Source organism: Corvus moneduloides, chromosome 28, assembly GCF_009650955.1.
Source record: "Corvus moneduloides isolate bCorMon1 chromosome 28, bCorMon1.pri, whole genome shotgun sequence".
Classification (NCBI taxonomy): domain Eukaryota; kingdom Metazoa; phylum Chordata; class Aves; order Passeriformes; family Corvidae; genus Corvus; species Corvus moneduloides.
In genome coordinates this window covers 1,089,188-1,110,738 of record NC_045503.1, presented here as the reverse complement: position 1 = coordinate 1,110,738, position 21,551 = coordinate 1,089,188, and the positions used below count along the sequence as shown (strand labels likewise).

General features: G+C 50.7%; 1 protein-coding gene across 3 annotated transcripts; it reads left to right on the top strand.

Annotated features, from left to right (window-relative positions):
- Positions 1-1,436: 1,436 nt before the first annotated feature.
- Positions 1,437-17,793, top strand: MBD3 (methyl-CpG binding domain protein 3). 3 transcript variants are annotated; one of them, XM_032092803.1, is made up of 8 exons: positions 1,437-1,507; positions 5,787-5,843; positions 7,836-7,995; positions 10,093-10,230; positions 12,242-12,332; positions 13,225-13,402; positions 14,600-14,797; positions 15,949-17,793. In XM_032092803.1, exons 1-7 carry the CDS (start codon positions 1,452-1,454, stop codon positions 14,790-14,792), a joined length of 873 nt encoding a protein of 290 aa, XP_031948694.1. In that variant the 5' UTR covers positions 1,437-1,451; the 3' UTR covers positions 14,793-14,797; positions 15,949-17,793. The 3 variants fall into 3 exon arrangements, with proteins under 3 accessions (XP_031948694.1, XP_031948695.1, XP_031948696.1); XM_032092804.1 differs by lacking the exon at positions 1,437-1,507 and adding an exon at positions 1,821-1,924; XM_032092805.1 differs by lacking the exons at positions 1,437-1,507; positions 5,787-5,843 and adding an exon at positions 1,821-1,924.
- Positions 17,794-21,551: the final 3,758 nt, after the last annotated feature.

Sequence of the window (21,551 nt, the reverse complement as noted above, 5' to 3'; positions counted from 1 at the left end):
TAATAACCAACCATGTGATGTTTAACAGGGCAAGTGCTGGATCCTGCCCTGGGATGGGGCAGCCCTGGATGCAGGGACAGACTGGGAACGAGAGGCTGGAGAGCAGCGCCGTGGGAAGGGACCTGGAGGTCCTGGTTGGTCCAAGTTGGATCTGAGTCCCCGGTGTGTCCTGGCAGCCCAAAGGGCCACCGTGTCCTGGGGGGCACCAGGCCAGGGAGGGATTGTCCCGCTCTGCTCTGCACTGGGGCAGCCTCACCTCCAGTGCTGGGGGCACTCTGGGCACCACAAGATCAGAAGGGTCCAAAGCTGTTGCAGAGTGTCCAAAGGAGGGACACGGAGCTGGGGAAGGGTCTGAGGAGCGGCTGAGGGCACTTGGCTCGTTCAGCTGCAGCAGAGGAGACTGAGGGGAGGCTCCTGGGGGCTGCAGCTCCTCCCGAGGGGAGGCGGAGGGGCAGGGGCTGAGCTCTGCTCTGGGACAGGGACAGGAGCCCAGGGAACGGCTGGAGCTGGGTCAGGGCTGGGCATGGAGCTCAGGGAAAGGTTCTTCCCCCCGAGGCTGCTGGGCACTGCCCAGGCTCCCCAGGGAATGGGCCCGGCCCCGAGGCTGCCAGAGCTGCAGGAGCGTTTGGACAGCGCTCTCAGGGATGCCCAGGCTGGGGTTGTTGGGGTGTCTGTGCAGGGCCAGGGGCTGCACTGATGATCCCTGAGGGTCCCTTCCAGCTCAGGATATTCCAGGATTCTAAGTTACTGCCAACTGAGGACTGGAGGAATCACTGGCTATTGACGCAAACCAAGTTTAATGTCAGACCACAGCAGTGGCTGGAGAGAGCAGACGCACTCCTGTGTGGACACCCCTGCTGTAAAGTCCGACACTGATCCCTTCCCGGCTGCTGCTCTAAGCAGGATTCTTAACAAAAATCTAACATATCATTCATTAAAGGAGAATTGATTCCTCTGACTTGCTTTGGGAAGGAGGCTGCCTTGCGGTGCTTGGTGTTTTCCAGCATGTGGATACTGGAATGGCGAGGAACACGAGCTGCCGGAATTCAGCTGCTGGGTGGTGCCTCATTCCCAAAGCTGGGGTTCCCAGGTGGGTATTCCTTGGCAGCGGGAGGCAGACACCTCTCCTGTCGGTACCACAGTGGGCAATTTGGCCACTGCAGCTGCAGTAGCTGTTGGTTTACACGCTTTCCTGAAGAACTTTTCATTGCTTTGTCTTCACTCCAGCTCCTCGTGTGCAGATTTTCCCCTTTTTTTGGGTTTTTTTGGGGGGGGCGTTTTTTTGGTCCGCTGCTGTTGCGCGGCACGAAGCCCGCGGACCCCCCGGGGGCAGCCCCAAGGCGAGGGGCCGGTTCTCCCCCGGGGCTCCGGGCGGGTCCGCGTCCCCGGGGCGCGGGGCGGGGCCGGGGGTCGCGGGGCCGCCAGTGCGGCCGGGGCGGGCGCGGGGGAAGATGCCCAAAGCGGCGCTGCCGGGACACCGGGGGGGCCCGCGGCGCTCAGCGCTGGGGTAAGGCCGGGACCGCGGGGGTTCGCCGGGGGGAGCGGGGCTGAGAAAGGGGGGGTCCCACGTGGGGGTGGCGGGGGGAGGGACTATATGCGGGCGGAGGGATCCGGGCGCGGCGGGAGGTGGGAGGCGGATCGGTGGGTGGAAGGGGCGGGCGCGGAGCGGTGGGGGCGGGCGGAGGGAGCGGCGCGCACCGGGCGGCGGGAGCGGGGCCAGGGTCCGGCGGCGCCCGCGGGAACGGGACCGGGAGCGGGACCGGGACCGGGAGCGGGACGAGCCGGGGCCGCGGCGCCGCCTCCCGGGGGCAGCGGGAGCGCGGAAGAGCCGGCGGCGGGAGGAGAGCGCGGCGGCCGGGAAGAGCGGGAGGCGGCCGGAGCCAGGCGGGAGCGGGCCGGGAGGAGCCGCCATGGAGCGGAAGAGGTGGGAGCGCTCGGCGGGGCCGCCCCGGGCGCGGGGGGGCCGCGGGAGGCCGGGCCGGGGCTGCAGCCACAGGTGGAGGGGAAGGGAGCGGGGAGCTGCCCCGGCGTAGCCGCGGGGGGGTCGGGGATGCTCGGCCCCCCCTCAGTGATGGGGGAGCGCCGTGAGGAGCCCCCGCGTCCCCTCAGAGCGGCTCATGCCCTGCGAACGCCCGGGGTTCTTTATTCTCAAATGAGCAGCCGGGGTGTTGTTTCTTCTTTCTCGGGGCTCGCTCTGCTGCTTTTTGGGTGTACTTAGGAATTTTGGGGAGGGAGCGTCGGCTGCTCGCGGTGGTGGCCCCGGGGGCTCGGGATGCGCCTTCCCGGGAGTGTGGCTGTGGGGGAGCACATGGCCCGGGAGCTGGAGGGTTTCTATTTATAGCCCTGCATGGCTCATATGGCTGTAGGTGGCCATATGGATCCTCCCCGCACCCGCGGGCTGAGGTGTGAAACTCGGGTCCAGCGGGAGCTGGGAACGCAGCAGGAGTTGTCCCTGTGTCCTCACCTGGCCCTGCTTGTCGGGAAAATCCATGCCATCAACTTCTGCATCTGTCACAGAATCCTCACAGGATGGCATCTCATTCCACCCCCTGCCATGGGCGGGGACACCTTCCACTGTCCCAGGCTGCTCCAAACCCGGTCCAGCCTGGCCTTGGACACTGCCAGGGATCCAGGGGCAGCCACAGCTTTAGCTTCAGGTTTCATTTTTAGAATCAGATTATGGTTGTGAGAAAAGGGTGAGTGAACCAGAAAATGCCATTTTCGAGAGCGTGAAGCTGATTCCGCTGCTGCAGCTCGGAGGCTGAGGGCAGGATGAGACCACCACCAGCAGCAGCTGAAAGCTTCCAAGATCCCTGTTTTTCCCAGAACTTGTTTGTAAAGTTGTAGTGTCAGAGCTGAACTTTAAAAAAAAAAGGGAGAGAGGAGAAGTAGCATGTTTTTATTCCCAAATTATTATGGGTTTTCCCTTTGTATCAATTTGGACAGAGATCAAAGGTAGAATAGAGCTTTATTGCGCTAGTTTTTGGTTTCTGTTGCATTTTGCATTACCTCAGAGTGGCAAATACAGGTGTGGCAGTTCAGTAATGCCTGTGCAAGTTCTGCCTGTTGTTTACCTGGGTGATTGTTCTGTCCAGCTCCCGGGGATCTACAGACACAGGGGGGGTTTGTGGAAAGCCCCCTGTGCGATGTGTGTGTGAGCCAGTCTCTGGCTGGAAATTACACCTTCCTCGAGGTGTGAGTACCTGGGCAGGTTTTTAAAACCAGTCCTCGAACCTCATCCTTAGGAGGGTTTCTGACTGATTTGGTGGGGCTTGTGGGTTGGATTCAGAGTGAGCAGGAAAAATGCAGGATTTCAGGAAGAAAACTGTGTCAGGGATTTTGTCAAAGTGGCAGAGTTGTCTTTGAGAGAGTTTTGGCTCTCTTCAAACTCAGGGTTCCACACGGAGGAAGGAGAATTTAGTGCTGCTATGTGGGGCTCTTTTCTTCAGAGTGTTTTTCTCCTGAAGGTTTGATGACCAAGTGTCAGAAATTTGGGATCGCTGCTTGTCTCTGCCTCAGGTTGTTGACATCACTGTGCTGGGAAACTTCACACTCTTGTGTGAAACTTATTTTGTTGAGAATTCCTTACCTTTGCAGCACAAATGTAAGAAGTTGGAAGGGAATGTTTTTAACACTCCCCCAAGGATATTTTGATCTTTTCCAAAAAAAATTGTGGAGCAGAATGCTTTTACTGAGTCTGTACTTTGCTTTTCCTCTGGTGCTCTGGTTTGCCTGCAGGGAAGCTCATGATTTCTTCTCATGAGAAGGAAACGGCCTCAAGTTGCACCAGGGGGCGTTTACGTTGGGTATTAGGGAAATTTTTTTCGTGGAAAGGGTTGTAAAGGATTAGGACAGGCTGCCCAGGACAGTGGTAGAGTCATCGTCCCTGGAAATGTTCACAAAACAAGTGGATGTGGCACTCGGGGACGTGGTTTAGTGGTGAACACGGTGGTGATGCTGGGGTGATGGTTGGATTTGATGATCTTAAAGGTCTTTTCCATCTGTAACAATTCCATGATGCCCGAGTTGAGCCCTACAGAATCATCTGGTTGTATTTGTGTTTGTCCCTGCATTACAGAGCTGCCACTTGGGCTCTTCTTTAGGGATGTGATGCTTCTGGAAATTTGGGAGATTCTGTGTGTCTCGAAGTGCTTTGTTTGGGATTTTTGGGGTTTTTTTTTGGTATGGTTGGAGTCCAAGTTGCTGAACGAAGACCCCCGCACCCCGTTGCCCTGCGGGGCAGGGAGCATCATCCCTTGGGAGCGTCATCCCTGCCACGTGCTTGGGACAGCCCCGGTGGGAAGGGGCAGGTCGGGTCCCGAGGCTGCTCCAAGCGGAGCCCCGGGATGGGGCTGTGCATGTGTGAGGGTGTGGGGTGGGCTGTGGCAGCTGGAGGTGTCGCCCACCTGGTCTGGCATGGTTTTATGGCTGTGCCAGCCCATCCCAGCATAACCCAGCTGGAGTGTGGGACCCCGAGGCAGGGCTGGGTGTGGATGCTGCATCCATGGATAACGTGAGGATGCTGCGAGAGAGACGCTGACAGTGGTGGGTTGTGCAGTGTCCTGGGGTCCCCATCTCCCTCGGAGCACTGTCGGGGGGTCCTGCAGCCCTCCAGGAACCCCTGGTGCCGGGATTTGCCTGGAGCAGAGCTGGGGAGAGAAGTGAGAGGAGGGAGCAATGGAAAGCAAGAAGGAGAATCACTTTGTGTTCTTCCCCTGCCCCATCCAGCGAGGAAACGAGGCTCTGAGTGTCTGCTTTCCATGACCCTTTTCCCCTGGGTTATTCCTGCCTCCGTTCCTTCCAGAGGAAGGCGGTGGCTGGGTTTGCTCGGGGTTTTTTTTTGTCTTCTGTCCCTTGCTTCCCAAGTTGTGCAGATCCTGTGCAGGCTAAATGGGAGAGCGGAGAGGAGGAGACTGTGATGAGGGAGGAGGGGAGAGGGCCTAGGCAGCCGCTCTCTCCTTAAGGATATAAGGCAGGAAACAAAGGGTGAGCTGCACATGGAGAGCAGGGGCACCTGGCAGGCCTGGCCCTTCAATGGGCTGCCCCGAACGCGGCTTAATCCGCACGGAGAAGTCTGGGAATGAGAGCTGGGGGTGGCTCGGGGTGGGTCCCAGCAGCCAGGTCTGTTTTGTTAGCGGGAGCCAGGCGGGCCGAGCGATAAAGCCCCGGAGCTGGTGATGGACGAGCATGTAAAATCCTTTGCAACTTGTAAACTCCTTTGCAACTTGGCCGTGTCCTTGTCTTTCACACTCGGGGAACTGTGACAGACCCTAATTTGGGAGCCCAGGATCAATCTAGGCTCGAAGCGTCGCTGCCTGGGGGGATGTTACAGAGCAGAGGTTGGGGTTTGCAGCTTTGTACCAATATGTCTCATTTCTGGGCTTCTTTAAAATCTCTGTGCAAAACCAGGAGTTCAGGAGGAGTGGCAGGAGGTAAATTCTGTGTTTTGTGACATTTAAAGGGCGCCTTAACAGGGCTCAGAGTTCCGTGATGTTGGGGGAGTTTCTGTGTGTCCTGGTGTGCAGCCGGAATCCTGCTCGAGGTTTGGGTTCCTCTGGCTCCCCCCACACCTCTGACCCTCCCAGGTGTGTGTGGGTGCCCCAATGTCCTGCATGGTCCTGCCAGGGGGTCCCCAGGAGCTCCAGGGCACCCCACCCCTTCCTTTCTCTGTCACCTTTTGGTCATAGCTTTGCTCCCTGATCTGCTGTTGTCCCAGAGAGCCTGGGGATGATCCTGCCTTTTGCAAGACCTAATCAGAATAAAAGTTTTTCTTCTGAACATTTCAGTGCTTTTCCTTTGGGCCAAGCTTCCCCAGGAAGAGACAGGACTCTCAGTCACTTCAGGTGGGTTTTTTGAGACTCTGAGCAGCTTTTCAGTTCTTCATTGCAAAATGACCACAGCACATACTAAACACACAGAGATGGAGGGCTCTGTTCACTTAAAATCCTGTCTTTGACTGTACTGACTGTTCTGGAAGTTACTCTGCACTTAAATGCATTATTTTTAAACCTGCTAAGACACTAAACCCTAAATTGGAGCAGCAGATCTTGGAAGAGGAAGCAGTGCCATGTTCTTCATGCAGCAGGAGTTTCTCTTCCTGGCTTCACTGGCAGTGACAGCTCTGTCCTAAAGCTGCTGGAGTTGGTTATTCCTCTCTCTGGATTGAGGCAAATAACTCCCTTTATAGTTTGAAAAAGTGATTCACAAATCTGAGGCTGGACACAGGCTCTGTTCCTGGCTCCTTGGTCCTACTCTGTGTTGTCTCCTGACCCAAGTGCAGCTCCACAGGGTCCAGCTGAGGAATAACCAGTGAGGGAGTGTTTCCTCCTCTCCCTGCCCTCCAAAGATGGATTATTTTCCTCAGCTGGTTCGTTTGCATGAGCACTGGGCTGTGTGAGCAGTGGTGGTGGCAGGGAGGAGATCCAGGCAGGATAAGCAGCTTGGGAGCACTTGGAGCCAGGAGCTTCCTAAGCAGATGCTGTGTGGGATGACCACAACCTTTCAGTCTTAACTCCTTTGAGAGACTTCTCCAAATTTCAGTTTTAGTATAATTTATATGAAATTTATCTCAGTTTTTGGAGAGCTTTTAATACTTTGATTCTTTCTGGGTTTAAGGGTTTTTTTAATGTATTTTTTTTTTCATGCACAGTCTGACTTGGCCTAATTGCTTTGTCACTGTCCTATACCAGAAATTCTCTGCTTATGCTGGTTTTCCCCAAACAAAGCTTCAGGGCAGCAGACAAGATGTGAAAATAGACTTTTCTTCTGTTTTGTTTTGTCTCTGTTACGACCCTGGTGAGGTTGTCAGTATCTCACCAGTGTGAGATAAGGTGGTAACTGTCATTTTTGGTCTTAAAATGCCTTCCAGCCCATTAACCTGTGATAGTGTGATGGATATACAGGGAATGAGCTTCTCCTGGATGGGAGCTAGGATTGAATATGCAAGTTGCAAGGTGGAGCAAACCAGAAGTGAGAGTAATTGAGGGAATAAAGAGGTGTTACGATGCTCACTGAGAAGGTGAAGAATACTTGGTGCTTACTATCTGTACAGTCCTACACTGCAGCCATAGCACACTGGCTTATTTTTGCTTTATGAATAAAAAAATAGCTTATGATGTCAGATTACTTAAAAACACCCACAAAAAACCTCCAAACGAAACACCAATAAAGAGTTGGAATAATTTGTGCCTACTCTCCAGGTTGAGTCTTTGTGGAAACCCAGGTGTTACAGAAGAAACTCTCTTCCCTTTTGCCATTAAAGGAAAATTTTCCAGGTTTTGACCTTTATCTTTGCATCACTTTGTAATTCTTTGTTTTGCAGCTTGTCAGCAGTTAACTTCTGCTTTTCTCCTTTCCTGAAGTCTTCAGGACGCTACAAAAGACATAGAATCAAACCTGAATGTACTGTTCAAGAGGCAGGGAGAGGAGACAAGGAGCATTTGTGGTGCTGGTCAAATGCAGCAGTCCTGGGAGAAGAAATTGTACTTGAAAATGGGCATTTACTATGAGAAACAACTGAATGAAAAGTGCATATGTGCTGAGATCCCCCCTGATGGTTATTGTGTGAATTATGCTACATGTGTTTACCTGATCTGAGTCTTCCTCTTGACATATAAAAACATTTTAACTTAATTTGTCTGTTCCACACGAGGAGGAGTTAATATGAAAGCAAAACCACGCATTTTAGAGTTGAATGTGAGCTTCATTCTTGAAAGTTCAGCACGTGTTTTTCAGGAAGGAAATAAAAATTCTCTCTCCTGAGTTGCACAGGCGCTGCTGTGGAAGTGCAGAGGGTTCTGGTTTCCCTCCATGGCTCTTTGGTGTGTTTTTTCCAGCCCCAGTGGGAAGAAGTTCCGGAGCAAGCCACAGCTGGCACGTTACCTGGGCAGCTCCATGGACCTGGGCACCTTCGACTTCCGCACAGGGAAAATGCTGATGAACAAGATGAACAAGAACAGGCAGAGGATGCGCTACGACTGCTCCAACCAAGCCAAAGTAAGACTGAGAGGCAGTGGCGCTTCCCCTCCCTGCTGTGGGACTGCCAGAGCAGTGTCTGGGAGAGAGGGAAAGTGAAGCATTTCATAACTGAAGTGTGAGCTTGGAGTTGTGTCAGAACAGCTCTGTTGGTGGGGGTTGGACAAATCCCAGGGGGTTGGTGCCATGGAGGAGAGTTGTGGTACTGCTCAGCCTTCTGTGTAGAAGGGCAGGGAAGAGACTGTCACCTTCCTCAGTTGCCAGCACAAGGAAGGCATTGACCTCTGGGAATGAGTCCAGAGGAGCCCCTCTGCTCTGGAGCCAGGCTGGGAGAGCTGCGGGTGCTCACCTGGAGAGGAGAAGGCTCCAGGGAGAGCTCCGAGCCCCTTGCAGGGCCTAAAGGGGCTCCAGGAGAGCTGCAGAGGGACTGGGGACAAGGCATGGAGGGCCAGGACCCAGGGAATGGCTTCCCAGTGCCAGAGGGCAGGGCTGGATGGGATCTTGGGCAGGAATTGTTCCCTGGCAGGGTGGGCAGGCCCTGGCACAGGGTGCCCAGAGCAGCTGGGGCTGCCCCTGGATCCCTGGCAGTGCCCAAGGCCAGGCTGGACATTGGGGCTTGGAGCAGCCTGGCACAGTGGGAGGTGTCCCTGCCATGGCAGGGGTGGCACTGGATGGGCTTTGAGGTCCTTCCCAACCTAAACTGTTCCAGGATTCCCTGATCCCCCTCCTTGCAGTGTGAGCTCACCTCTAGCATGATCTCCTCTAGATCCCCACATCTCCTGGGGCTGTGCAGCGGCTCTGCCCTGCCCTGGCCTTTGGTTTAAGAGGAGAGGAGGGATGTGGGTCCACAGGGATGAGGAGATGCTGCAGCTCCTGCCAGTGACTCCTTGGAGCTCTCCCAGGCTGTGCTGGTGACTCAGCTTTGGAATTGATGGAAGGGGAGGTGGCATTTGGGGCAAAAAACGGGAGAGGGAAGAGGACTGTGAGGCCTATTTGTAGAACAAAATAAAAGATTCTCTAGCTGGTAATTCAGATTGTTGAGGTGTAGTCAGGGTGGCAGTGGCAGGCTCCCTGTCTGGATTGATTGTCCCAGGTCATTCCTAAGCATCTTCATCGGATGCTAAAATCTTTCTCAGAACCCCAAAGCTGCTGTCCATGCACCTAAACACCAAATGTGGAAAAGGTACAATGCTCATTTTTGAAATACATCAGCCAGTCAAGAATCATCATCACGAGAGTGCTGGGAACATTTCTTGCAGCCCTGGGTGCTGCAGTGATATTTTGAGACCTGCCTTGAGGCAGAGACCAGCAGCTCACACACCTCTCAGGCTAAAAATTCTGCCCAAAACTCTCAATAAATGTACAAATGTTATCACTGGCTTCTGAATGGATTAGCACCCAGATGGTTCAGAATTATATTTGTCCTGAATACATCTTTTCTGCATCTCATGAATAAATCTGTGAAGCAGAAGTGGTGTTTGCATCCCCGAGAACAAAGTGTGTCCTACAGCCATTCCAAGAGTTGTGTGTTAGATTTTGGGGATGAGGAGCAGTCTTCCTATGCTCTCCCTAACAGAAAATGCAGTTGTGTAGTGCAAAATTGATCATGAGCTTCATTAAAAGCTGAGCTTTGTTCAGAACCAAAGGTAAAAAAAGGGATTCAGCCTCCAGCTGTGTTGGTTTGTTTATTGGTCACAAGTGGATTTAAAAGGAATGGTTTGGAGTGGTTTCTGGATTCAGAAAGCAGCCTCTAAATTCCTGTCTGTAATGTTTTGTATTTTTTAAAAAATACTGTGTTGTAATCCTCTGTTTTAGTGATTACACGTGGCTTCTTCTGACTCCTAAAGTCATTAAAAATGGGAGTAAAACTGATGGGTATGAACTAGAATGGGAGGAGGCTGCTATGTTAAACAGAATGAGTGGAAAACTTTGATAGGTCTAGGGCAAGATTTGAATTTAGTTATGCATTTTTAGCAGCCTAACTTGTATAACTTGAGATCAGACAAGATTTCAAGCCCAGGAACTGTTCCTTGCTGCACATCTTCGTGGCTGTAGTAGCATTTCAGCAAATTGAAACTATTTTTGTGGGCTTTTCCTTTTTTTTTTTGCTTGAAACAGGGCAAGCCTGATTTGAACACAGCCCTGCCTGTGAGACAGACAGCCTCTATCTTCAAGCAGCCCGTCACAAAGATCACAAACCACCCCAGCAACAAGGTGAAGAGTGACCCCCAGAAAGCTGTGGACCAGCCCAGGCAGGTAAGGCTGAGAAACTCCTGGATTTGCTACTGGGAGGATCCCAAAATAATCTGCTTCAATTGTGTGATGCTGAACAAATACTTCCTGGCAGTTCCTGATCTCTGACACTTCAGAAAAACCTGGTCTTTCAGAAGCAGTGGCTTGCAGGGCCCCCAGCTCGTACATCAGAACAAGCCCCATTGCCAGTCTCTAGCTATGGGCTCTGTGCCCTGGGATTTATAAACTCCAGCCTTTGGCTAGATCACAGTTCTGGTGTAGCTAAACTTGAATTTCCTTAATGCTGAAATTAAATGTTATCTACAAAATTATTCAGACATTGTAACCACTTCAGGGGACACTTAGGTTTAGAATCACTGTCAAACGTTGTGATTGTGTTAGAATTGCGTGTTCCATTAAATCCATGTTCCTGCACAGACCCCATCCAATGTGGTGTTACTCTGCCAGTAGAAGGTCATAAATTCACTTAGAATGTCATTATTAATACAAAAACAAAGCGTTTTTCTTACCATAATGTGTATTTGCAAGCAAGAGTACACACCAAAATTAAAGGTAAGGGTGCTCGGGACAAGGAGAGGCCCTGGTAAAATAAGCTGTACTGGTTGGAACACTGGCAGCCTTTTCTGAAAACTTCAAGAACCACATTTTGAAGGCAGTTTTTAAGAATTACATAAACCTAGTTCAACTTGAACCTCCAGGTGTGAGATAGAATTTACCTGAAATGGACTTGGGTGGGATTTTTTGGTGGTTGGGGTGGGTTTTTTTCTGTTTTTTAAGCAGGCTGGCAGGGACTTACCATGGTTTCCTAGGGAAGTAGAACCTGTATGTTCACAGTGTTGTTGCTATTCCTGCAGTTTTTATAGTTAAGGCAGCAAAAGAGAACACTCAAGATAAAATTCCCTCTCCAAATTCTGAGCTGGATTTGTGTTCCTGTTTGAGATACTTTACTGGACTGCAGAATATTTCAACTTTTGCTCAGCAGACTCCGGGTGTTTCTGCAAAACTTGAAAGCAATGCCAAGTCCCATCATGCACTGGCTTAAAAATCCCAGAATCCCAGAATTCTTGGGGGCTCGAAGGGATCTTAAAAATTATCCCATTCCACCCTCCTGCCATGGGCAGGGATACCTTCCACTATCCCAGGTTGCTCCAAGCCCTGGCCAGCCCGGCCTTGGGCACTGCCAGGGCTGGGGCAGCCCCAGCTGCTCTGGGTAACAAAAAAAAATCACCTGTTTGAAAGGCTAGAGAACAGGCAGCCTGTGCTTGGGCTGTGCCCTCATTCTCCTTTTTGGAAAAGTCACGTGGGGTCAGTTGCACTTGGATTTTGACAGGCAGGAAAAGGGGGTGGGATGTGCCTGGAGTGTTTGAGGTGAATTCTTGATTTCTCAAAACCTTGATAAAAATGCGGTTTTTTGCAAGATAGTTGATCCTCCAGCTATTCAGTGATCACCCTCCTGCACCAGGTGCAGAGTTGAAGGTGTAGCAAGGTGATGTATTTGGCTTTCTACCAAACCAGACATTCAGGTGCCTTTAAGCTTGGGGAGAGCCTGTGACTCAAAATCTGGTAAAGAACAGACACAGGGGAAAGGACTAAACTTCTGGAGAAGAAGAAAATAATAATTTACCGTGAATAGAGTTCTTGCATTCCTTAACTTTCTGTGGGCTATGTAGGAGAGAAATAGGGTGTAAAAAAGGCTGTCTCACACTGTGGGCTCGTAGCTGAGGTCAGCAAGCCTGGCCTTGATGCTGCAGCTCGGAGCAGGGAAGGTACCAGGCCCTGGAAGAAAAGAGAGTTTTTCAAGGCAGCAAACTGGTACAGAGGAGTTGTGGGGCTGATTGGCAACGAGGATTGTTCCTGCTGTTGGATGTGGCACGTCCCTTCTGTGGTAAATCCACACTAAACTGTCCCCAGCACTGCTGTTCCCTCTCTGCACAGGAGCAGGGATTTTGTGGAGTTGTCAGTTCTGTTTCTGGTTGTGCCAACAACCACCAGTAACCACCTGCTTTGACTGCAGCTCTTCTGGGAGAAGAAGCTGAGTGGACTGAATGCCTTTGACATTGCAGAAGAGCTGGTGAAGACAATGGACCTTCCCAAAGGGCTGCAAGGTAATCAGACGGTGCCCCTCACTTAGGGCTGGCATTTTGGCACCTGGCAGCAGTGAGTGAAGGTGCTGAGGATGAGCTCCCTGTTCCCAGAGCCTGGCAGGGCCGTGGCCATTCCTGCTGCAGCAGGAGCTGTAGTGCTTTGCCTGGGGGCCCCAGTGCCCTTTGTTCTGAGGAAACACTGAAGCAAAGCTTCTCAGCTTTTGGGGGGATTCACCTTCCAGAAACAGCAGAGTGTCCCAGAATGCTGTTTGGGTTTGGGTTGGAAGGGACCCTGAATCTCATCCAGTTCCACCCCTGCCATGGGCAGGGACACCTCCCACTGTGCCAGGCTGCTCCAAGCCCCAGTGTCCAGCCTGGCCTTGGGCACTGCCAGGGATCCAGGGGCAGCCCCAGCTGCTCTGGGCACCCTGGGCCAGGGCCTGCCCACCCTGCCAGGGAACAATTCCTTCCCAAGATCCCATCCAGTCCTGCCCTCTGGCACTGGGAAGCCATTCCCTGTGTCCTGGCCCTCTGAGCCCTTGTCCAAAGTCCTTTTCCAGCTCTCTTGGAGCCCTTTAGGCTCTGGAAGGGGCTTTGAGGTCTCCCTGGAGCCTTCTCTTCTCCAGGTGAGCACCCCCAGCTCTGAGCCTTGTTCGAGCAGAATGGAAGCATCTCCCCAATGTGGTGGTTTTTATTATCTTCTGGTTGTAACAGAACGAGGAACTGCTCTAAGTTTAAATACCCTTGGAGAGCTGCACAGGTGCTGTTGGAAGCATTTAGGTCTGGGATTTATGTCGTGTGAGCTTTCAAACTGACAGCCTGTGCTTTGCCATTAAAATTTCATTCCCATTGTCCTGATTTCCCACTCCCTGCCTGGGGCAGTGCTGCTTATGGATTTCCCTCCCCCTCGCAGGGGTTGGCCCCGGCTGCACGGACGAGACTCTGCTCTCTGCCATCGCCAGTGCCCTGCACACCAGCACCATGCCCATCACTGGCCAGCTCTCTGCAGCCGTGGAGAAGAACCCTGGGGTGTGGCTGAACACCTCGCAGCCTCTCTGCAAAGCCTTCATGGTGACAGATGAAGATATCAGGTATGAACTGGAAGTAGCACTTGCTGTCCTGGAACCAGGTTCCTTATGCTCAAACAGTGCTTTGCTTTTCTTTCTAAAGGTCTGATGGAGCACTGTGGCTTGGGAATTAATTTGAATGGCTCTCTAGCAATAGAGTAGACAAAAGTTGTCACATTAAGCTGTCATGTGCTTAAAGCCCATTATTTTTCATTTTGGCCATGCTCAGGTACTCTGGAGTTTCAGGCTCACGATTGTTTTTCATGTCAAAGTTTCCTTTTATTGACAAAAGTGTCTGAGTTGGGGTAGCCTTGACTGAGGCACCTCAGAGCAGAGATGGGATTGGAGAAATCCTCAGCAGTGGGATTGGGTTCTCTTCACCTTCCTCTGTGTCAGTAAATGAATTAAATAAAATTTATGGATTGACCAAATGCAAGCCCTGCCTGCTGTGGTGGCAGGGAACAAAGATGCAGTTTATTGTGCTATAGGTTGCTTTAGTAGTGAAATATTGTTAAATCAGGACTGGTCAAACTCAGCTTTAAGCTTTTGATGGAGAACTGAACATACCAAGGGCCTGCAGCATGCAATTTGCATTCATTAAGTGTTTAAAGGCAGTCCTTGCTTTGACTGCTTGATAAATCTTTTGGAATTGCAGGATGACTTTTCTGTGCTTGATTTAGACATAAATGACCAGGAAAAACAGTCTGTTTGTAACTTTGTCCTGTGGCTGAGCTGAAATAGGAGCCCCATGAGCCACAGATTGTTGATCACGTCTTTGCTGTGACTTTGACTTCTTAGGGTTCGGGCTCAAAAGGAAAATGAGCAGAAAGAAGTGGCCTGAAACTTAATTTTCTCCAGTCTTATTTTTGAAAGCCTGTGCAGGGTAGGCTGACTTGTTAGATATTAGTACTAGGTGTTAAAAATTAGCAATAGGCTAAAGAAAAAAAAAGTCAGTTGCTAGATGAGCCAAACTTCAGCCAGAAATCAACAGGTGCAGGACTCATGATAGAGAATACTGGACAAATTTCTAAAGTGTTTTTCATCTTCACTTCCAGTACAATGCCAGGCGGGGTTTCTTTGGGTTTTTTTTTGTTTTACAGTGGAGTTCTTAGAGGCCTTTTGCAGTCCGTGCTTGTCTGGTGCTGGAGGGGACTGGAGACTCTTTTCCCTTGGCAAAGGCAGCCTTGGGGGCTGATGCTGGGTGTCCCTTGTGTTGGGCAGGAAGCAGGAGGAGCTGGTGCAGCAGGTGAGGAAGAGGCTGGAGGAGGCCCTGATGGCCGACATGCTGGCCCACGTGGAGGAGATCGCCAGGGATGGGGAGCCTCCCTCGGAGAAAGAAGGAGCAGAGGAGGAAGGAGAAGAAGAGGAGGAGGAGGAGGAGCAGGACCATGACCAGGAGATGGAGAATGTATAGTCCAGGTAAGGTGATAGTGCTGTGTCTCACCTTAAACATTGGGGACAGGGAGATTTTTGGGAGGAATCTTAAATATTGATGAATCTTTGCTTTTTAGCCTGTGCTTTGAAAGGTGTGGTGGCCTTGGGTCAGGAACAGGGAGGTGGGTGTGAGACCCCACCTGCAGAGCTGCCCCAGCCCCGGGGAACAACATCAGGAGCACGGGGAGCTGCTGGAGCCACTCCAGAGGAGGCCACGGAGCTGCCCCAAGGGCTGGAGCCCCTCTGCTCTGGAGCCAGGCTGGGAGAGCTGGGGGTGCTCACCTGGAGAGGAGAAGGCTCCAGGGAGAGCTCCGAGCCCCTTGCAGGGCCTAAAGGGGCTCCAGGAGAGCTGCAGAGGGACTGGGGACAAGGCATGGAGGGCCAGGAGCCAGGGAATGGCTTCCCAGTGCCAGAGGGCAGGGCTGGATGGGATCTTGGGCAGGAATTGTTCCCTGGGAGGGTGGGCAGGCCCTGGCCCAGGGTGCCCAGAGCAGCTGGGGCTGCCCCTGGATCCCTGGCAGTGCCCAAGGCCAGGCTGGACATTGGGGCTGGGAAGGGTCTGGAGCACCAGGAGTGGCTGAGGGAGCTGGGAAAGGGGCTCAGCCTGGAGAAAAGGAGGCTCAGAGTTCAGCCCCAGCTGTCTCAGCCTGTCTCCATAGGAAAGGTTCTCCAGCCCTAGGATCAGCTTAGTGCCCTCCTCTGGAGGCTCTGAGACAAGAATCAAGAATGCGGTGGGGGGAAAAAAGGGACTTTTTAGGATGAATAGCAGAAGAGCTCCTTTGGAGGGAATGGGGATTTCAGGTAGGAGGAAGATAGATTTTTTTAAGCAATCCTTGGAGCCTGAAGGTTCATTATAATGTGTGATCTGCTTGGCTTTTGGGAGATCCCATCTTACACCTGGGCCCTTTTTTCCCCATTTTCCTGTATCACCAACAGTAGCTTTATTTGGACAGTGAATACCTTGAATTCCTTTCTGCTATCGAGGTCTGTCAACAGGCAGGAGCAGAACAAACTGACTGCTGCAGGTGAAATCCAGGAGATAAGGACATGGATGTGTTGTGACAGGGGGATTTCTTCTTATAAGAAAAGATATAAAAATTCTTTTTGACTTGCAAGTTATTTTTTTCCTCTTTCAGGGAGTTCCATCAGAGAATTCCCAGTATAAACCCACTCAGCAGGGTCAGCACAACCATTCACAGAGCCAGGAGTGCACCACCAGTCCAGCTGTACCCCAGAGCCTTTGGATGGACTTCAGGAAACGTGGAAGCTGAGGGTTCATTCATTGCTGGGGACTTTGGCAGATGGAACTTGACTAAACTCTACTCCCCTTCCTTTTTCTAAAGGGGTAGGGTGATTGGCAATGCAAAAGTGGGAGGGGATAAAGGAATATCACATGGTGGGAGGGAAAATCCTAGGAACTGAATTTGCTGGCTCTTTTTTTATTTCTTTTTTTTTGGTGTTATTTTTTGTGGGTCAGTGCTGGGTGATACGTTTTTAAGCTTTTCTATCAAAGTACTTTTAATGACCCACAGAAACAATTTTCTCTCTAACCTGAGGGAGGGAGATGCTGTTTTACTCCTTGGCTACTCTGCTGTGGGCTACCTGTTTGTACCTGACTGTAGGGAGGTCATTTCATGTCGTCAGTGGTTCATTCCATGTGTGAATTCCAGTCACTGAATTGCCATTTCCTCACAAGACCACATTGGTCTTGGAAGTGTAGTCTCAGAGCTGAGCTGCCAATGCCTCTGCCACCTGAGCTTGGGTGAGGAGGGGAAGTTGCACTCGAGGACTTGGGCTGCCAGCTCTGGGAATTGGGGATTTTGGTTATTCCACACCACGGTTTGGATACAGAGCTGTGTGTGTCCAGACATCCTGAACAGAGTCTTGGAGGCAAATATACCCAACCTGAGGTATATTTTACTTGGGTTTAAGTCCAGTCAGAAGGACTTTCTCAACTGGGGATGGAAGGATGACTCATTTCTGACTGATAATGAGGAAAACTTCCTCCTTTTTCTCTTCTGGTGCCAAGAACCTGCCCTCTGTTCCTCTGTGTGGAGGGAAGGGGATCCATTCCAACAGGTGTGGCTACACACCTGCTTTTGTGTGCAGTAATGTTCTGACCTCTTTAAAAAAAAAAGGAAAGGAAAAAGGTTGATTTTTCTATGATTGATATCTAAAAAACAAATTTAAAGCTTTTTATTAAGTATTGAATCTTTCTTATTTGCATGTGCAGTGAAGTGACCAGCATTTTGTGTCAAAAATTGGACTGATGTGAAACCTGCCTTAATGTGTTTATAAGTATTTGGCTTCACCATGGGTACCTTGATTGATTCCTCAGTCTCTTCCAGTACATCCTTGAGCATATTGGGGTAACTTGTGGCTAAAAATGGATTTCTCTGGGAAGGGAGACAAGGAGAGGGGAGAAGATGAGAGTTGGTAGCTTGGGGAATGTGTTGACTGGGTTGCAAAATTTATTTTAGCCTTAGGGTATCCATTGCATAATCTGTGTGTGGACGTCTCAGCTGAGAGAACACTACAAAGTGGTGGATTAAATATTGTGCCACCAACCAATTGTACAAGTTGTTGGTATCCCATAACTTGGGGAAGAAAGTAGCTCCCAGAGCCTTTATTGTGTGAGAAAGATTAGCAGGAACAGCCAGGGGCCAGGGAATTGCCTTGGGGAGTAGTGCAGCTTCGTGATCCCTGAAAAATATCCCTTGCCAAAGTGATTGATCCTGTTCGCACTCTTTTCTTAAAGGTTTGAAAACACAGACTTGGTTGATATTGCTCATTTGAGTACTGCAAGGAGACTGAATTGTACTCTGCTGCTGCTCTGCCAGGTGCTGCTTTGGGGAGCTTTACCTGGCACTGCAGGCAGCAACCATTATTTTCCTTTCTGAACAGTCTGTTACAGTTATTACTCTGTAAATCTGTCCTCTTGTAAGTCATGGTGTTGAATTAAATGTTTCTCACAAAGAAGAGGTTCTTCTAGTCTGCCTCAAGCCCTTACCTGGAGTTTTGTGCTCTGCCCTTTCCACTTCTCCCAGTGGAGATGCTCTGGGGGTTCTGTTGTGGGCTCCATGCTGAGATTTGGATCTTGAATCTGGGGAATGCGGAGGAAAACTTGAAGAAAGCAGTTCATTCTTGCTGCAGAATCCTCTCCTGTGCCCTCAGCAAGGGAGAGGCTGCCAGGGTGTCCCATCTCTTGGGCAGGTTGGTGATAGAGTCACAGAATTGTTAAGGTGGGAAAAGATCTTTAAGATAATAAAGTCCAACCATCAGCCCAGCACCACCACATTCACCACTAAACCGTGTCCCCAGGTGCCACATCCACACTGCTTTTGAACGCTGCCAGGGGTGGTGACTCCACCACTGCCCTGGGCAGAGTAACTCTTTCTGTGAAAAAACTAAATAAATAAAATTCCTACTATCCAATGTAAAGCTCTCCTGACTCAACTTGAGTCTATTCCCATATGGCCCTTTGAAGCTCAGTGCCAGCAGTTCACATCCCACACCAGAGGTGTCCTTGTGGCCCGAGCAATCTTGTTCAGATGCTGTGTCTTTTTTAAAATTTGTTTCATATCTGGTGGTGTCTTCATCTACTTTTACTTGAATCTAAACCTACCCTAAGTGTAGGTAGAACCAAACACCAGTGATTGAGATCTTGACACTCATATTTTGACACACTGAATATCAGGTTTAAATTGCTGCCAACTCTCTTGTTTTCCCCCCCCCCCACTGCTTTCCCTGTCCAGCTCTCTTCCCTTCAGTTTACAAAGTTTATTTATGTTTTCATTGATACGGAGGAGTTGCTTGTGCAAAGTGCCAGAAAGGGGCTCAGGACTCCTCTCACAGCCAAACAAAGTGAAGTAACTTTACCTGCTCACCAAGGTAAGGAAAACAAGCGTTTCTTTTCACTGACCGTGATGTCATTTTCACGTTGCTGCAATAACAACTGGATTAGTTTGTCTTAGCTCTGGACATAACTGACAGGCGTAAAGTGTCTGCCATCATCAAATCTATCCCCAGGGTGGAGAAAGCAGCTTGCTTGAGATATAACTTGTTAAGCATGTGATCAGTAAATAATGTACTTAAAAGCAGGTGAGTGGAATTGAGGCAAAGCTTGTATTTCATTAATTAATATCCTCTTCTGCATAGGATGTTGGTGGCTACAGTTTTTTCCTCTCTACTCTGTTTTACAAAACTTAAAGATTTAAAGGGAATGTCATTTTCCTGCTGTTTGGGGAGTGTTATTTTTACTGAATTCTAGCTGGATGAAATTTTGTGCAAGCCATAGGATGAATTTGAATGGATATTGGTGCAGTCTGGATTTGGCCAGCAGAGCTCTTGGAGGTGGTTCTGCCCAGGAAAAGTTGGCTCGATTCACATCTGAAATTGAACTTGCTGAACTGGCTGTTGAGCAAGGAAAGGGAGGAGTTGTGTTGCTTGTAAACTGAGCACATCAGGAAGGGAAGACAGTCGGGGATGCCATGGCTGGACTCTGGGAATGCAGGCATGTTAAACCCTGCCTCGGGGGCTCTGATGTCATGGCTGAGAGTTTGGGTTGGAAAGGACCTTAAAGCCCATCCCATCCCACCCCCTGCCATGGGCAGGGACACCTCCCACTGTCCCAGGCTGCTCCAAGCCCCAATGTGCAGCCTGGCCTTGGGCACTGCCAGGGATCCAGGGGCAGCCCCAGCTGCTCTGGGCACCCTGGGCCAGGGCCTGCCCACCCTCACAACCAAGAATTCCTTCCCAGTATCCCATCTAAATACTCGTTGCTGCTCTGTGGGATATGAATGAAGCAGGACGCCTGGAAGGACTCCTGAGTCATGTGCTTTTGTCTTGCTTTAAGGAGGGACCATTCTGTCTGGACTGATACTCCTGGTCCTTGGAAAGAGCGTGGGATAATGTGTTTAAAGGGGGAGGAGGCAGGAGAATGTTTAATGAAGAAAAAGTAGTATTTTTGGTAATAACTCTCCAGTCAGGAAATCCTAGTTAATTGGGATTATGTCCATGAGAACAATCTCCAAGAGTCCAGATGCCCATGCAAATACTTGGATAATACCACTTCTTCCCTATCACATAAAATGCATATTCCTAGCTGTTGTCACTTGGAACAGGAATTTCTGCATCCCCTGGAGCTGCTCCAGACTTTGGGGTCGGTTGAGGTTCCCGGTGTTGCCTATTTTACCTCCCTGCTTTAATGAAACACAGACACGGGAAGGTGGTGTCCTAATTCTGCAGCACAGAAAATAATGTCCTCTATGGGCTGTAGTGAGCTAAAAACTTGGATTTGTTCTCAGATTAGCAGGGATCAACTTGAATTAATGAGGAAAAACCTTTCTCCCCCTCCTCCCCAGGCTGATCCCGTGAGTAGCTGGAGTGTAGGAGAGAACAGCACAGAACAGTGTGTGCTACATGGTATTTACAGTGACAGAACATTTGGGAGGGTGGGGAGAGAAAAACGTTTTGAACTCCAGAATGACCCACCAAATGCACTTGGAATTGTCAGGGCATTGCTTAGGAATCTCATTTACTATTGCTAATTTCTTACCAATACCCGTAATTGCTGCTGACTAACTAACAACACTAACTACTAGTAAGGAATAATACTGACCTCCAATGGGAAAGCTTTTGGTCAATTCATTAAATAAATCTCTGAGTGGGTTTTTCTTACCTCGCAGAGTCACAAATGGCAGTAGTTGGAGACTGCACGGATTTGGGCAATGAGTGACCTGAAGTGGTTTGGCTTCAGTGGCAAAATTCAGAAAAGCTTCACTGTAGGAATCGGGTTTCATTTGCTTATACAAATGAATAGAATCCCAGAATGGTTTGGGTTGGAAGGGACCTCAAAGCCCATCCAGTGCCACCCCTGCCATGGGCAGGGACACCTCCCACTGTCCCAGGCTGCTCCAAGCCCCAATGTCCAGCCTGGCCTTGGGCACTGCCAGGGATCCAGGGGCAGCCCCAGCTGCTCTGGGCACCCTGTGCCAGGGCCTGCCCACCCTCCCAGGGAACAATTCCTGCCCAAGATCCCATCCAGCCCTGCCCTCTGGCACTGGGAAGCCATTCCCTGGCTCCTGGCCCTCCATGCCTTGTCCCCAGTCCCTCTGCAGCTCTCCTGGAGCCCCTTTAGGCCCTGCAAGGGGCTCGGAGCTCTCCCTGGAGCCTACTCCTCTCCAGGTGAGCACCCCCAGCTCTCCCAGCCTGGCTCCAGAGCAGAGGGGCTCCAGCCCTTGGAGCAGCTCCGTGGCCTCCTCTGGAGTGGCTCCAGCAGCCCCAGGCCCTCCTGATGTTGGGGGCTCAGAGCTGGACACAGTGCTCCAGGTGGGGCAGAATCCCCCAAGCTTGAGCTTTTGGAAAAAGGTGAATCCTAAAAAGTTCCTGCATGTTTTTGTTTGCAAGATGAGTGCAGTTCCATGTCCTGGATTAGCCTCCTGGGCACATTTGGTGGGGTTTAGTGATCTGAAGGGCTGTAAAACCTGAAAGTGTGGTGTACCAGCTTTTATTATTTCATGGTTTTGTCTGATCTGCAATTAATTCTTAGCTTTCCATCAAGTTGGCTTCTCCACAACTCCAAAGTCATTACCTGACAGCTCAATTCTTCATTCATCTAATGCATGAAAAAGAGCCCTTTGCTAATGGCTTCCCCCAAGGTGCCTCTTTCATGTCCTGCTGTAGGGAGGGAATCTCTGAAGGTGCTGTGATGGGGATGCCAAGAGGAACAGAGGAAAGG

Excerpts from the sequence above, each read along its gene's own strand:
- MBD3 (XM_032092803.1), top strand. The coding sequence starts at position 1,452 with ATGCCCAAAGCGGCGCTGCCGGGACACCGGGGGGGCCCGCGGCGCTCA. Across the intron at positions 1,508-5,786 it reads CCGCGGCGCTCAGCGCTGGG|TGCTTTTCCTTTGGGCCAAG; the intron begins GTAAGGCCGGGA and ends TGAACATTTCAG. Across the intron at positions 5,844-7,835 it reads AGGACTCTCAGTCACTTCAG|CCCCAGTGGGAAGAAGTTCC; the intron begins GTGGGTTTTTTG and ends TGTTTTTTCCAG.